We start from the raw sequence: 18,028 nt of genomic DNA, 5'->3' as shown, positions 1-18,028 counted from the left end.
TTCCACAGAGGAAAACACTACACTGTTTAAGCATGTATCTTCCCTCTTTTCCCTGAGTCCTGGGATCCAGTCAGCCCTGCTCACCTCCTGCATCCCTGAGCGTCACGCAATAAATATTTGTTGAATGAGCAGCAGGATAAACAAGACGAGGCTTCTGAGATGAGGCAACATCACCACAGAATCTTGAGAAATGAACAGGACTGAACCTGGCACACAGAAGGAAAACAGACAAAGCAAACAGACCCCAAGCTAAGCAAAGGGGCCAATCCAAAGGAAGAAGAAAACAGCCTGAGTGTGAGGACATCCATGTGGCTCCACAGCTCAGGGCAGAGCGTGAGGACGCTGCAGGAACGAGCAGGACATGCAGGGAGGCACCGGAGGGAAGCCCGAGTGTGTCCTGCAAAGGTCACCAGGGTCAGACTCACATAGTAGGAATCTGGCTCTTCTGGTGAAACAGAGGCCCCTTGGAAGTGGCAATGCCGCAGACAGGTAGTCCACCCAGAGGTTTTTTGCAATAGCAGAAACTGAGAACAGGAAATAAGAAATGAGGGCTCGGGATCCAAACATACTCCACATTCTGTGGAGCCAAAACTGACCTGGCTCAGGCACTGATGGACGTGCAGGAATGGCAGGTGCAAGGCAGAGCATGCCAGCCCCGGGTGACCTTGCATGTGTGCCTGACACAGGCCTCTGCCCCAGTGTCTGCAACAGCAGCATCAGGGTAACTAAGCACCTTCACTCACGAGGACACTAAAGACTGACAACAAATTCCCGAAAGCTCGGGCATGCTGGGAACACAGTCCTGCAGCCCCTACATGCTAGCTCTTAGTGTAGGCCAACAACCCTGGAAGAAAGCTAGAGCTGGAAGAGCCCAAATGCCTGGGAACCGGAGCGGCAGTGCATGCAAACATGCAACGTGAAGAGAGGGGAACCCAAGGACTTCTGACCACAGGCAAGATGGCGGTCAATCGGGAAATGAGCTGAGGAAGATAGCAGAGGGGACAGGGGAAAAGAAAGCTCACTACTGTGCCTACAAAACCTGCCTTGAAAGAACTCCAGTCACAGATGCCAGGAAGGAAGGAATTTCCGCAAAGATGGCATCCCCGGGATGGATGGGGCATTTCAGAAGTCCCGAATGGCCTCTGCCAGTGTCAAGAGAAGCCAGCAACTGATTTGGCTCAAAGGAAGGAAGGATGGGCTGCCTTGGTCCAGATGTACTTGAGTGAGGACAGGGTGGGGAAGGGGGGCTACTTTTCTAACAGAGACGCACACTGCTGCTTCAACCACTAGAACTGCAGTTATTTTAAAGCCAAGAGCAGGGACTCATCCATAAGATGCTGGGTGCTCCTTGCAGGAAATGAGCACCTTCTCATGCCTCAGTGCTAGATTCCAGGTTAGGCTTCCCAGAGTGACATGTGCATCACAAACATCCCACGGTACCCAATCATGATTAGCCAGAAACATCCAAATGGGAAGACACAAAGCCGAGAGGTTTTTCACAAACCAGTCAACATAAAAATAAAACAGAAACATGCCAAAAACATGTGGATTATTTCATGACACACGCTTTCACTTAAATCCACTGTGACTGATTAAATAATTTGGAGCACAAGACTGAAATGTTGTTTTCATGGGGTCTGTCTTCAGTGAGTCATATTTTCACTTTCAGGGAAAAAATATATACATATTTAATTTAAAAGGCAGAGTTACAGAGAGGAGAGAAAGAGAGGGAAAGGGAAAGAAAGGGAAAAGAATAAAACGAGACAGAGAGAGAGGGAGATCTTCCAACCACTGGCTCATTCTGCAAATGGCCACAATGGTCAAAGCTGGAATGGATGTGAAGCCAGGGGCCAGGAACTGATTCCAGGTCTCCCACTTAGGAGTAGGGCCCAAGGACTTCAGCCACCTTCCACTTTCCCAGGTTGCAAGCAGTGAGCTGCACTGAAAGTAAAACAGCTAGGACTCCAACCAGTATTCATATGGGAGAGCGGCGGAAGTTTAGCCTATTGTGTCAGGGCACCAGTCTCCATAGTCTCCCTTTTCCAAGCTTTCTAGAGCAGAATGTCTTGGCCACAGAGGACATAAGAATCCAACAAGTCCACACTGGTATATATCACAGAGCCCACTTGATTTATGCTTCCGTTAAGTTCCTGCGGTCAATTGGTAATGTTCGGGACAATAAGGGTTTCCAAGGAACTGGCTCTACATCAGCTACCTTACAAATTTAAGGACAGATGCTTAATCCATAGCTCTTCTCAAAGACAGGAAAAACCAAGCCACTGCATGAGCATTATATAGTAGAAGCAAAAAAACGAAAACAAAAAAAGGCTGTTAGCAATCCCGTTGGCACATGCTAAGATTTAAACAACAGCGTAAGTCTAAATACCTATGAAGTTCTCCTCAAAACACATAATTTAGGCAAATGCAATTATGAATATTTCGTTCAAGTAAGTAGGGAAGACATGCTATTCTTCTAGGGCCATAGTTCATGCAATAAATAAACAAAAGTGAATGATCAGAGCCAGGAAGGGGACAATCTCAGCAAGTCTTGGCAAGCAACAAAGTTCAATGCCTTACCGTGCCCACAAAACTATTCATGTTTAGGCAAAATGCTACCAAAGCTCAGGCCTATATTCTAGAATATTTCCCAATGCCAGAAGCCAGGCTCTCAAAAATTAGAAATCTTTTGATTCTAATTCACATTCCCTACCCCCATTTCCTATTATCCTTAGTAACAGCTGAATCATACAAAAATGCCATTTCTCTGCATGAAAATAATCAGAGGATAGCAATGTTATACAGTTCAAATTAAGCAAAATGGCCAACAGGAAAAAAACGGGGGAGGGGGGAGATAGAGAGAGAGAGAGGAGGGGACATTTATCCAGACAGACTCAGGAAGAGGGCAGCCACATTCTAGAAGGTAGGCAGCATTTCTGACAGATACAGTGCATAGAAAGCCTAAAGAATCCAACAGGAATCAGTCTGCAGGTGCCTTGCATGGAAGCCAGAATGGAGTCCCAAGTCAGAAAAGGATAATTCAAAGATTCTGGCAATGGCCCCTACTTTGGAAGGTCAAGCGCTGAGACAACACTCAAATCTTGGGACAGATCTAACCACAGTGCGCATCTTAAGTCACCCCACATCTGTGTGAACCTCATCATACCCCAGTGCTGTGCCCGTTGGCTGCAGAAGATGGGCTGCTGACACAGCCAAACACAGGAGGGAGACCACGGGCTCACCTCATCAAACATCACAGTGAGCCAGCCCCACTGCCTTCTGCAGGGACTGGGCTCTGCACTGTAGAGCGGCCACCAGGAGCAAGCTGCATGCAGAACAGTCAGCTCCAGACACAGCCCTTCCACCCGAGAAAAAACTCAAGAGATAAGGCCTTCTTCATCCTGCAAGTAACTTGGGCACCCTCCCTATCTGCTGGATCCTGGGAGCTCAACCCAGGATCCGCTGCAAAAACCCCAGGGTCCAATGCAAAACCCTGGAGAACAGCATGCTGACTAACTCAGCTCAGGTCCCAGCTGGCTAGGGGACCCAGGGCAGGAAGACAGGGCACTCAACTTCCCTGCAGGAGAAGGAAATCCCACGCATTGGCCGCTGGCCAGTTAACTGCTCACTGTAGGTCACAACAAGCACTATGTTGTGTTGAGACAAATTCCAGGTACGGATGCGGCTGTGCATGCTTAGGGATAGGTTAAAAAGGGAAATACCAAGACTTACAATGATCAAAACCACTGTGGTAAAGCTAAAACCAAGCACTGCTTGCCAGAGAAAAAAATAGATTCGGTATCAGAAAGTACTGAATTGAGAATGGATCTTTAATATATATATACATATATAGATGCTCTCCTCCAGTCTGGGTAGTGAATACAGCAAATAAGTGTAAACAAAAATGATGAAAAAAGAGGGAGTGAAAAAGACTAGAGTCTCAATAAACAGGTTCCAAAACAAATAATTAACAAATAAAAGCAGTAATCAATTAGTAAGTGTAGAAAACATAAGCTTAAGAAGCACTTTAATTGGTGGATAGAGAAGTTAATGAAAGTTACACTAATCTAGATATAGAACTTGCTGAAAATGTAGAATTCCATGGATACAGTTTTAAAATATCCTAAAGCCATATGAGCACAAGAGGAAACAAAGTTGTCTCCCATGGCTCTTTTAATATACAAAACATAAATGAAATGCCTAAATTCTCAACACGACTTCACAACTAAAAAATTCTGAGAGCACCACTCAAAGAGGCAAACAGAAGTTGAAGCAATAAGACAGTGATATTTACTGGGGATTGAAAAACGCAACAGGCACTGTGTTTGGCATTTTATCTGTGTGACTTCAATCCTCTCACACACACACACAAACGCAATCAAGTAAGTTCCAACACCACCCCCATTCGACAAATAAAGAAACTGAGGCAGAGAGAATACCTAAACTCTGGCAGCTGGCCCAATATCAGCCTTTCTACCTCTGCAAATCAGCTCCCGGTCTTTCCAGAATAAAAGGTAGGCACAAGGGATGTATAGTAACTGTGTAATGGAGACTGTCATCTCCAGTGGCATGTTGTTTAATTCACGAATTAGAAATTTCTGTTTTTCTTCCTGTCTTTGATGTTGTTCTGGTTTTCCACTTGAGGGGAGTTATAGTGACCATATAGTGGGGACTGACATGTCTAGATGTGAGGGTAGGGAGTGTGCATCTCTACTTCCGGATCGAGGATGGACTCCCAGTGAAACTCTTAGATGTATCTTGACAATGGGATGCTGGACTCTGCCAATGTCCATCTCCACAATGGACAATAAACTGTTATGAACTGTTTATGAGGAACTATGCTGTTGTAATGAAGTGGGAGAACTCAGTGTTATTGGGAGGACTGGGGGGGTGGTGGATAGGAGGTGGGGAAAGGGGAAATCCCAGAGTCTATGGAATTATATCATATAATAACAATAATAAATGAAAAAATTTTTAATTTTTTTTAAAAGTTTAAATTTTGGATATTTAAATTTAAAATTTGGATATTAAAATTTAAAATTTTGGATATACCTAGCACAGGCCAGGTATATCCAAACAAAACAAAAACCAAAGTGTGGTGGTGACGTCAGTGTCTGGCACAAAAGGGAGAAAAGACGGTCAAGTGTCCATGCTGAAAGATACAACCTGTGATAAGGAAAATAAGTATGGAGCCAGGGGTGGCCAGCACGCCATGGTCCCTGCCCCACAGCAGGTGCTCAGGAATTGGAGACAGGAGTGAGTGAGCCCATGACAAAGATCAGGCAAGGAAAACTAAAACACTTCAAAGTCAAAGAGCAAGGAGTAACTACAGTCACTTCTGTGATAAGCACTTGCTCTCAAAACAGGAGTCTAATTCCCAAAGGACTGAGAACATTAGGGGACAAACTTTGTTTGGCTTCTGTACGATTTAATCCTCGAGGAACTCAGGAAAGACAGGAAACCATTCATGCCATGCAGAAACACAAAGGGTTACGGACGCACCCCTAGGAATGCAGTAGCTCCTCCTCTTACCAAGAGTTAGGAGGCCCAGCCATCCACACGTGCCATGCAACATGCCATCAGAAGGCAGAAATAGCTGATGCCACTTCCCAGCAGCACAGGATACATGGGATCCCCACACCCACGTTCACCAGTGAACTGCAGGGCACAAAGTGTGCCATCCATAGCCCGTGGCCATAGGGTGCTGAAGCTGTTTGTAACCAAGTACAACCGAGGGAAAAAACAACACTTACAAATTGAAAATCTCGGCCACACTGGACTCAAGCAGCAAAGAGTTAGCAGAGTGTCCAACTATGCAGGGGAACATATAATAATGAGAAAATGACATCAAAATGTAAAAGCTAGTGTGAGTATTGCTGGAAGGCAAAAACGCAGATGCAGACGGCTTCTTTGTTAATGCAAATAGACTGGCACATTTAGCATGAGCCAATGCAAGTAAAAGAAATTATCAAAGATGAAAGCATAAAGGTCAAAAGCAAAAAAAAGAAAAAAAAAGACACAGTAAAAGACAAACAGGCTCCAAGAGGTTAACAGGGTAGGCAAAAACTGACAAAAATAGCTAAAAGTTTCAGCCAGTCTAATGAAAATGAAGAAAAAAAAGCCCAAAAATGGTCATAAAAAAGGGAAAATGCAAAAAGCATATATTTTTAGACATCAGAACAATCTGAGTAAAATCTCTTAACATTATAATTTTAGAAAATGCACATTATTATTTGTTGTGATAGTGTCCACTATACACACAACGAAAACCAATCTTAAAACTTAAAGAACTAGAAAAAAGAAACACCAGTTCCACATGGCTTCATATTATCAGAAGGCTCTTACTTTTAAAAGGTTACAAACTAGTTGGTTGTCAGCTCTAAGCTATAGATTCAGAATCATGTTCTGTTTGGCTCCATGAGCATGCGTATATGTGTACAGACACGCACACATACGCCACCTGTGTACATTAATCTAAATTAGCAACGCACATTTCAGCTTAAAAAGTCAAAGTATGTTTCCTGACATTTTCGATTTCCGGGGTTGTCCTGGGTAACCGCAGGGACAACCAGACAGTCACAGAACCTGCGGTAACACACGGCTGCAGCCAGGAGAGTGGCAAGACCCTCTGGCAGCAGACGTTACTGGGTCCTCATGACACTCCCATGGCACCTAGCCTGAACTTACGGTGCCTCCCTAGTCGGCCATGCAGCCAACATAAAGCTGCTCTGGGGGAAAAAAAAAACCCTTCAATGAATACGACAGGAAACCGATTCTCCCCAAATTGCCCTTAAATGTTTATGTCAATTTCTACCAAAATCCAAGGAGATTTCATTTTTGGATAGAGCAGAAAGAATTTAACAAATTCTCTCTTTTTTTTTTTTTTTTGTATTCATTGATTACATTGTATTATGTGATACAGTTTCGTTGGAACTGGGAATCACCCCACCCCTCCCCCCGCCCTCCCCCCATGTGGAATATTCCACCTTGTTACATATCCACGGATCAAGTACAGTTGAGATTCCTTCTTTGCAAGCATAAACTAAACATAGAGTCCAACATCTTATAGTCCAGTCTAGTTCCTCAGCTTCCTGGGGAGACCCTGACCAGTCCAAGGGCAGAACCATCAGATTATCAACCCAATCAATTAAAGGCTCCAACATACCCTCAGCAACAATTAACTTCGTTGTGTAACTAATAGTTATAGTATTGAGTGACCAATATGTTAAAAACAATTGCAATTTCTTAACCATCTTCTGTGATCACCTCATTGTCAATTCAGTTTTAGTTTATACACAACATATAATGAGGTACCACCTAACGCCAGTAAGACTGGCCCACATGAATAAAAGCACCAACAACACTTGTTGGCGAGGTTGTGGGGAAAAGGGAACCCTACTCCACTGCTGGTGGGGCTGCAGGTTGGTTCAGCCTCTATGGAAATCAGTATGGAGAACATTCAAACAACTCAAAATCGACATACCGTATGATCCAGCAATAGCACTCCTAGGAATATACCCAAAACACCTGTTTTATGAGAAGCCAACATGCACCCCTATGCTCACAGCAGCACAATCAGTAATTGCAAAAACATGGAAGCAACCAAAATGCCCATCAGCAGAAGACTGGATAAGAAAACTATGGTTCATCTACTCCATGGAATACTACTCAGCTATTAAAAAAAACAAAATGCAGTTCTCTGTGGCCAAATGGGCCAAACTGGAAACCATAATGCTAAGGGAAATGAGCCAATCCCAAAAGGTCAGATACCACATGTTTGCGTTAATTTAAGAGGATATGATGTTATGTAAAACATGTTATTTTATGTATATTATGTTATATGTTGTGTATAAACAAATTCTCTTAATGGAAACTAAATGGTCACTCATTAAAACATTTCTTCAAAGAAAGTAAGGGGAGACTTTAACTGTCATTTACTTAGAAATACACAAAGCAACAACAATCAGCCACCCAACTGGGAAGCCTAGGAGATGGGTCACGAAGTCCAGATATCAATGCATACCTAAATACCATAAAATGTCATTTCCATAATTAATGAATTTAAAAAAAAAAAAAATGTCATTTCCAATCAGTAGGACAGACTGGACTATTTAATTCTCAGGGGGAGCCACAGCACAGTCTCTGGGCTAGGCAGCCTGGACCTAAAGGGTTCCCCACCCTAGCAAGATGACCCAGATCAGTGTTGACCTAAGATGGAGCATGAAGACAATCAGAACACCAACTTCAGAGACCTCTTAGAGGGTTATTAATAATAATTTATAAAGTATCTAGAGTTGTACTCGCCCCATAGGGATTAAACCAACGAGACAATCCATGGTAATTATCAGCTCTTGAGTACAGAGCTATGCAGGGACCAGCAGACTGGAGGTCACTCACCCTCTATCTCTGCCACTCTCCATTCCTCTGACTCTCAAATAACTAAAAAACAACATCTTCAAGAACAAATTTATGGAGTTGAAAAATAAAGGGAAAAATGGAAAATGATCTTTAGATTGTAAAAGACCACTTCAAATATGATAACAAAAACAATATACAAATAAAACCAATACATAAGTTTGGCCATACACATCAAGCACAAAAGTTTAGGAGAAAGTAAGTATGTGAAGGAAATACGGAGCAAGGAATAGATATGAAGATATTCCAGAAAGTTTGTGGGAAAGCCAAGTCAAAAGATAAGCTTATTATGGTAAAAAATTGAAATCCACGTAGTTGTCTCACAATATGCACCTTCTGTGAGCTTTCTAAAGACTCCCTTCCTGAATGCACGGATTTGGAACTTATAAACCAAAATAAACTTACCTTTTAATTTCTCTTGTTTACAGTTTTGAAACATAAAATTGAAATAATACAGTACATAATAGGCACGTTTTTATACACCACACATACACACACACCTTCCTAAAAATCAGTCAGAAAAGGTATGGTCATGTAAATTCACACACACACACAAAAAAACCTAGCCTATAAATATGTGAAAATATGCAACACAGTTTTCAATCAAAATGCAAATTAAAATATTCTGAACCATCAAATTTACAAATGTTTTCAAAACTTATACTGTTAGCCAAGAAGCAGAGAAACTGGTACATTTCCATAGAGAAGCTCGAAGAATACAGTATGATGAACTTTCCAGGGGTCACTTTGATAAAATGCTTTAAAAAGAGCTTTAAAAATAGTAAGCCCTTTTGGCATAAAAATTACATTTCTAGGACAAAGCTGGAGCATCTGAATTTCAAAGGGAAAAGTTCCAAATAAAAATCAATGGAAAGAAGAACATGCAAGAGAATCTCACGCTTCAGATGCCAATCAAAGAGTTTTTACCTTCCGAAGAGTCAACATTTGTCTCATGGCATCCCCTTTACTATTTGACTAAATTTCAAAGAATTTTTAAAACAAACCTTTTAACAGCATCCTTCTTCTGAGTATCTATCAAGTCCCACCACTTGGAAAAGTAGGAGATCTCAGACCATATGAATTTCCTGCCGGAATCTTCTTTCAGCTTTAGGACCATATTATTAAAAATATACTGAGTCTTGTCTCTAAAGTAGTCGTTGAAAGTCTTCAACCAACCTAAAGTAAGACAGAAATACATCAGAAAAGTCCAGCTCAACTAAGTTACATACCCTTAGAGGCTTCATTCATTTAAATTCATTTAAAAATTAACAAGCGTTTTCAATCAAACAATGCCTTGTTAACATGAAACACAAAAATCTATTTACGCTGCAAGTACTCTTGAACACTGCACAATTTCAAATATAAATGAGAAAAAAGCAAGGGACCTAAAACCACAAAAGTTATTTAAACTTAGTAAGTGCCATACCCCTAAGCTCAGTGATGTAAAACAGAGTTAATAAGTTGGCAACAATATCCTCATAATGTTGGAATCAACATTTTATCTACCTGCCACATCTGAAATTCATCACCCAAGAAATAAGTTAAACTGAGAAAAAAGAAAAAGCAAATACGGGCTACACTAAAGGCCAGCAAAACTAAACAATAACAGGACTCTTGAGAAACAGAATTCTGCCCTCCAACAGGCACTTGTTTCCAAAGGTCGCTCGTTCCTCACATGTATTTTTTTAGAAGCACAGATACTATCAACAGTAAATCCTTGTAAAGTTCTTTCAAAAGAGAACTATACATGCTGACAACTTAGTTCTCTTAATTTTCCCACTGCTTCTCTAATACTCTGGAAATTTAAAGACATTTACAATTTGGATCTAAGAAATATTCATAAGATGACCCCCTCAGGTCCAAACATAGGCCATCCAGCAGAGCGCTCAATTGCCCAGAGCAAAAACCTACACCCTTACTGGGAGGAAGCAAAGAGGACCCTCCGAAAAACAACCCAACCTTCTTCATGAAATCCTGAGGGGAGCAGGGTTTCTACTGATACCAGCTAAACGCTGTATTGCTTCGCAACCTCACACCTCAGCCAGCCAGAACTCAAGAGCAGGGCTCCCAACGGCTGTGTCTTTTGTCCATCCATGAGTAAGTTAGTGTTCAATTACGTGCTATATTTGCTGGCAAGAATTAAAAATAAACATATGCTATGGTAGAAAATACAAATATTTTGACAGTGAGACAACAGATTACCATTGCTTAAGCCGTCCAGTCTGTAAGACTTTGTCTAGACAGATTTAGCAAACACAACCCTGGCGATAAAGTGCTACTACCACCCCAAAGCCTGCAACATGAGGAGGATTTCCCACGTCAATGAACATCATTATGCCAAATGCAATCTGTTACACTAAATATAATACCTAGATATTGCAAGACAACTGAATTCCAAAGTACATCAAATGTATTTCCATGTTCCAAATGCAATGAGACCCAGATAAGTTACTTAGATGGCTGCTAGAATTACTACCTTTAAAATACCACATCTGAATTTTAACAAAGGTTAAAACTCTTTGACATTTAACTCTTAAGTCTATTACAGAACTATGGACAGCAGAATACTCCTAAAATTAATTTAATAATTAAGTTCTAGCAATTGCCTGTGCAAGTCAATTTTTCAAAGTATAGCCTTCATGAAGATGCGTAAGTAAAAGGTTTTTTTAAAAGCAGCATCTTTTATTTTCAACAGTTGTAATCTGTCAGGAACTAAGACCTTTTCAAAGACGAGTTTGTCACGGGAGTGTACAAAGGAATCAGAGTGGCAGATCAACCCATTTTCCTTTCAACACTTCATTCGCCCTTCAACAACCAGAGGGAAAATATGTCAAAGACATTTACATGAGCCAAAATATAAGCCCAGAGATGACAACTTAAAAGCATCCACTAAAACTCATCTAGAATAGATACTAATGCCACAACAACACAGGACAATTAATGAAGAATGAACTGAACGGTCTCTTGCAGGTTTCAATATTGAGTAATATGACAGCAAATTAGCTTTTATTGCTCTTATACAATGGAGTAATCAAGTATTCCCTTTCTCGCTGAATTGGATCTTTTGTTTCAAATTACTGTAAGAACTATAACTGTATATTAACATGAGGCCAATCACAGAGATAGTATTTTATGAGTAGTTGTAAGAGATGAGATTTTGTGACATAAAATTAGATTCCTATCTCTAGATTTAATAATCTGAGGATATGGGGCTGCAAACTAATTTACTTAAGTGGTCAATTCACAGCTTTTTTCTTTTCCTTGAATGCACTGGAAATTGAATCAGGACTAAAACTGGCTTAAGAACACCTTTCAATTTATTTTTTTCACTCCAGCAACATGACTACCCATAAGAGAACTAGTACTAATTTTAAGCAGGAGGAGAAATATTTAAGAGAAAGTTTGAACTAGAGGGTCTACAATACAAAAACTCCAAATTCAATAGCACTTTTTAAGCTATAAAATCAAAATCAAAGTTGGAAACTCGACCGCCCATTTTCAACGTGCAACAATAATCAGACAACTCCTAATTACTCACTGACAAATCACAACTTCTTTTTAAAATCTAGTGTTTTTTTCTCATAGCCTAATGCTCTAGACACGATGTGGAGGTCTGGTTGAGCCTTTTAAGCAACATTTGATTTTATTTTGTTGAGGGCAAACACATTAAGACCTTTAAGACCTTAAAGACCTGGGGCCCAGCTCCACAGCCTAGTTGCTAAAGTTCTTGCCTTGCACGCCTGAGTTCCCATATGGGCGCCGGTTTTAATCCCAGCTGCCTCACTTCCCTTCCAGCTCCCTGCTTGTGGCCTAGGAAAGCAGTGGAGGATAGGACCCTGCACCCGCATGGGAGACCCAGAGGAAACTCCAGGCTCCTGGCTTCGGATCAGCTCAGCTCTGGCAGTTGTGGCCACTTGGGGAGTGAAGATCTTTGTCTTTCCTCCTTTCTGCCTTTCCAATAAAAATAAATAAATCTTAAAAAAATAAAAATAAAAAGACCTTAAAGACTTTCCAGCCCTGAGTCCCGGATCTGGAAAGATCTCCCCACTCTTCCTCTGTGCACAATGTATTCCACAGGATAAATCCACAATGGCAGAGAACTTGCTCACCCAGAGCCTGGCCAGCCTTTGTGAGGAACAGAACCCAGAAATCTGTGTCCAAAGCACCAAGCTAACGTCCAGAGCCGGCCACAGTCAGTCTTCCACCACGGAGGCCAGACTCCACAAGCAGGACCCCCCACCACCTGTGCAGTGGCCAAAGGCTGCAGTTTATAGGGAATGTCAAAAGAGCTTCCAGCTGTCCACGGGCACAGTCCTTTCTGCTTTGGGATACGCAGAGCTAGGTCTTAGAGGAAAGTTTAGAATCAGAACATTTGATAAGCCGGCCTAGGTATACACGATAATCTAGGCTTAAAAGCAGCCAATTCTTGTGAGTCTAGCAGCAGCAGCAAATATATAAGAGTAGGAATCCAATAAGGATTTTCTGGACAAAGCTTGGGGCCAAACAGATGGCGAAATGGATGTGGGAATCTACGTGCAAGCTTATGATTTTGATAGAAATCAAACCAAATGTGGAAGATGCCATGCTACCAGCATGATCATGTTCAGTCTGTCCTTAAGATGAGAACCGAGTCACCTTTGTTCAACACCTTTAAGCTCCTGCAATATTTACATCTTAAAAGGTTCTGCAGCTCCCGTGGGATATAAAAGGTCCATCCCCAGGAAGGCATCCCCACGCCCTCTCCAGAAAATATTGTCTAAAACTATTAGCAATTTCAGCTGCTAAAATAGTAGCTTTTTAATGAGCACATTGATTCTGATCTTCTAGAAAAACAAGATTTGAAGCACAAATATCTACATCCAGGTAAATAACCTATTGAAAATGAATGATTTAAAGCAAGCAACTTAAGCTTTACTCCCATCTTATTGTGCTAATAATCAGATCTAAAAATAAATACAAAGTAGGTTCATTTTTTAAACTTTTTCTTCAGTAATTAAGTTATTCTCTAACAACAAATAATCAGCAAGTTTCTTCCATCATTTGTTAGTCTCTCAATATTCAACTGCAGTATCTAATTTTATACTTATGGGACAATGTGCGATTTTCATTGGTATGACTATTCTCCAAATTTGCTGATTAATTTTAACTCCAACATTTCAAGTAAAAGGCTTGTTTATCTCCTGTGATACACTGTAAAGGACTCTTAATTAATGTGGCACTTTATTCATTCAGACGTGAACTGAGCATTTAATAAGAGCAGGGCAATAAAGCAAAGCTGGACAAAAACAGAAACTGCAGAGAAAATACAAAGAAAATGCTGGGAGAACAAAGACAGGTAAAGTGCTACTGCAAGATTTGGAGAGCGATTCTTCATCATCCTCTACAGAGAGGGCAAGGGTGAAATTTCCAGCCCAGAGGGCCAGCGCCTGGGGAAGATACTGCACCACGAGCCCATGATGGGGCGTGTTAGTTTTAGGGAGCAGGAGGCAGTTGAGAAAGACTCTGTGGTAGAGAACATGGTGGGTATATGAGAAATAGAAAGAGCGTGAGAAGTGGAGGCTCATCATTAAAAACAACAAAAAAAAGCCATTACATATTTCTCATTTCCCATGGAAGGCTTAGGGGAAAGGAAGTAGGGTTTTCCGATCTGAGCTTTCAAAAATAACTCCCAAGAGCATGAAGCAGAAACTGAAACAAAAACTGAGCCCACTGTATTTCCAACATGCTGCTGGCTTCTACAATGCAGAGCACTAAGGGAAATGCGGGGCAGGGCAAAGAGCAAGAGCCCTTGGAAAGGCACGGAGGCTTGGAGGACACCAGGCCAGAGTCAAAAATAAAGCCGACTGGGTGACCCAGAGATCTCCGCTCCTTTGGAGCTCTATAAACCTGCTGGTTCTTTCAACTGCTTCTGAACTCCCGATTTCAAAATGATCTAACCTTTCGTTCAGGTAATTCTGTGTCATCTAAAATTTTTCTAAGTATTGTGGCTTTGCATCTACTAAAATGTCTGATACAGCGTTTTATTAGATACATTTCAGAGGTTGGCACTAGAAACCTTGCCCCATTCCACAAGAAGCTATCTGCATCACTGTTAGGACAGCTGAGGGCTGGTTCATCCTGCAGGTGTGAATTCTGGGTACTATGCAACTGTGACCTCTTACTGGATGCTTAAGTATCTTTTAAAAGATTTGCATACCATGACATTTGATATCTGTGACTGGGAGAAAAACACTGAAGTAATTCTGAAATCTGGGCTAAAAAGCCATTCTCCTCCCTCTGTAAGTATTTCATCTTCCTTTATAAGCATCCACTAAGCCTGAAAGCAGTGCAAAAAGCCATCCCCAAAAAGCTTCATCGCTTGAACTAAGGAAAAAATGTATATGAGACATTCTCAAAAGTTAAAAAAAAAAAAAAAGGAAAAAAGGCAGTCAGTAAAGCAGGGAACTTCACCTTTAAAAACATACCTATCTAATACATCTATATTTGAAAGTCTGAGAGACAGGAAAAACAGAGATTGGCACATATTTTCCACCTGCTAGATTACTCTCCAAATGCCTGCAGTACCCAGAGCTGGAACAGGCCAGTAACGTAGCCTGTGATGTAACCTAGGTCTCCCGTAGGAGTGTCAGGAACCCAATTCCTTGATCCACCACCTGCTGTTTCACATCAACAAGAAGTTGGGATCAGAAGTTCAGTCATATTCAAATCCAGGTTTTTTAGGGGTACAGGAGGCTGGTGTGTCAAGTCACGTCTACACCAAAATACCAGCCCTATCTACTCAGCTTTAGGGTTCCCCAAATGCTGAGCAAATTATCCAAAGTTTCCAGAAGAAACCACTGTAAAAAAACTGAGGAGCACTGCTCCTAATCATTCCCTGATTGTTTATGTATGTATAAACAATTATTGTTTATATATATATATACACACACACACACATATATATATACATACATATGTAACAAGGATGAAAACCACTGACCACCTCACATTTGAATGTAATATTTAAGGAGACATCCAGAAAAATATCAGGCAAAAAGTGGCAGGAAATAATGCAGTGAGGTGGCCACCTTTTGTCAAAGAAGCTAACAAAATCTTTATGATGATGAATACTAAATGAAATAGGTGATCTTCGGCTTGGCAACACTCAAAGATTTGCCTCTCTACTAAAGCAAGAGATAAGAAAGAAATAAGTTTTTGTTTTTATTTATTTAGTTATTTACTTAGTTAGTTATTAGTTATTTCATTTAAAGAGTGACAGAGTGAAACACACAGGGAGAATCTTCCATTGGTTGGCTCATTCCCCCAAAATAACCAAACTAGCTGGGGTTGTGCCAGTCCAATGCCAGGAGCCAGGAGCTCCCATGAGAGTGCCAGGGTCCCAAGCACTTGGGCCATCTTTCACTTTTCCCAGGTTCCTTAGTAGGGAACTGGATCAGAAGCAATACAGTGTCTATATGGTGGGATGCAAAGATTGCAATCAATGGCTTACCCTGCTACACCAGCTGGAAGAATGAGTTGTAGTTCTGGTTCTATTGTAAGAGGTGCTGGGTTCGAACCCCACCCTGCCATGCCCACATACATCATTTCTGCTCTCTTCTCACCATGATCTGATAGCAATAACAGAAGTCTCCCACGAAGCCACTGAGTGGAATGATGGACTCTATGCACAATGCCGAGATCAGTGAATGGAAAATTCCAGAAGCGTATGAATATTACTAGTACGCTGGCAGCCCCGAAGCACCACCTCACCCCCAGCTTAACAGACAAAGATAACGAGATGAGGGGCATCAGGAGATGTTGGACAACTGGCTGCATCTCCTAGCAGTAAAATGACAGGTGTGCTCCTCAGGAAACCATGTCCAGTGAGAGCTTACACCAAAGCAATTGTCTTGTTCTAAGAAGGAATCTCAACACACAAATTTTAGAGACCTCTTTTAAAAAAACAAAAAAAGCACATCGGGAGCACTATGTCAATACATAACTCACAAATGGCATCTTCTCAACAATTAAGGTTGCCAGATAAAATACAACATGTCAAGTTAAACTCCAGATAAACAATAAAGACTTAGTAAAAAGTATGTTGCAAGTCACATTCAGGACAGGCCCTGAGAGAGAGATTTCACCTGCTCCTTGCACAGCTTTTAGCACCAGGCACTCTGACTTTCTGGCACAATGTGCAAAATTAAAGACTACTCTTTACACTACAGTAGCTAAATCTGAAGAAAGAAGGAGCCTCACACTGATTGCATGAACAGATCTCTCCTCACGATCATCCCACTGCAGCCAGCAGGTGCCTCTGGCAGCCTGATGTCCAGGAGGCACATCACCACCACTGCCCAAAGCAGTGCGCTTTGGGCATCTTCCAATTCTGTGTGCGCTTACCAACACTTCAACAGAAATGATTAAAAATAACATTTACATTGTGACTTCTCATATTCTATTATTTTAGAATAAAACCATTTTTTCACCTTAACACCAAAATGTGAAAATCTCTTCTTAGTTTCACACATGCACCAAAAAAAAAAAAAAAAAAAAAGGGGGGGGTTGCCAAAAAATCCTGCAGAAACATGTAAGAACACTGTTTCCCAGTGTCACTTGGCCTTCCCACTATTTCAGAGTCATCCCACATGGGGGATTATTTTCTAATGTTCATTTTACAAATTACCTAACTAACAATATGCTGTCCGACCTTCCATTTAGTGTACCCTTATCATCTCTCTACACAAGGTGATTTCCTTGAAGGAAAATTGAGTATTTCGGCAGCTAAACTAGTGGAAAGCAAAGAATTAAGATTATAGATACAAAGGTGCTGTAATTGTGTTTTAATCAGCTTATTAAACACAACATGAACATGTATCAATCAACTAACATTTAATTTCATGCTCTATGATTCAAAACTTCTCAAAAGCAAAGCAGGACAAAGTTATCGGCATGAACTCAAACAATTCTCTTCCAATTTTGTTTTAACTCATGTAAACCATTTAAATGCTGTACGACAATTGTTACATGTACTTACAGACTAGAAGAAGACATAATTAGCCATTTTATGAAGATATACACCTATTTAGAAATTTATCTTTCCTTGAGAAAAATGACCATCTCAGTCTAAAAAAAAAAGAAAAATCTCTGCATAAAAATATAGCGATATATGATTTTTTTTATGTTAGGGGACTGAAGATGGTAATCTTTTCAAAACTACTATACACAGTCAGGATTGTGGCTTAACGGAGTCAAGCCAACTTCTGCAGGGCAGGTACCCCATATGCACGCTGATACCAGTTCCAGCTCGTCCACTTCCAATCTAACTCCCTGCTAATGTGCCTGGGAAAGCAACAAAGGATGGTCCATAGTGCGTGGGCCCTTGCACTTATGTGGGGGGCCCAGACCTTAGCTCCTGGTTTCAGCCTGGCCCAGCCATAACCACTGTGGCCGTTTGGGGAATGAATCAACAGATGAAAGATCTCTTTATCTCTCTTCATAACTGTACTTTTTCAAATAAATAAATCTTTAAAAAGAATTTCTATATGCAATGGACAAAGTTCCACTGATGAAAGAAAACTAGGAGCTAGAGTTCATTAAGTGTTGTTGCAGAAAACGCCACTGCATTGCTACGATT

At 41.1% G+C, this 18,028-nt stretch overlaps 1 protein-coding gene across 1 annotated transcript in view; it reads right to left on the bottom strand.

Moving 5' to 3' along the window:
- MAN2A1 (mannosidase alpha class 2A member 1) overlaps positions 1-18,028 on the bottom strand; it is a 147,108-nt gene that overhangs the window by 101,702 nt on the left and 27,378 nt on the right. The window contains exon 4 of the mRNA XM_058656332.1: positions 9,417-9,588. Coding sequence (XP_058512315.1) covers positions 9,417-9,588 — 172 coding nt within the window. The remainder of the gene's footprint in view (positions 1-9,416; positions 9,589-18,028) is intronic.

Source organism: Ochotona princeps, chromosome 28, assembly GCF_030435755.1.
Source record: "Ochotona princeps isolate mOchPri1 chromosome 28, mOchPri1.hap1, whole genome shotgun sequence".
NCBI lineage: Eukaryota > Metazoa > Chordata > Mammalia > Lagomorpha > Ochotonidae > Ochotona > Ochotona princeps.
The sequence above is the reverse complement of the archived record's forward strand: the minus strand, read 5'-3'. Positions and strand labels throughout refer to the sequence as shown.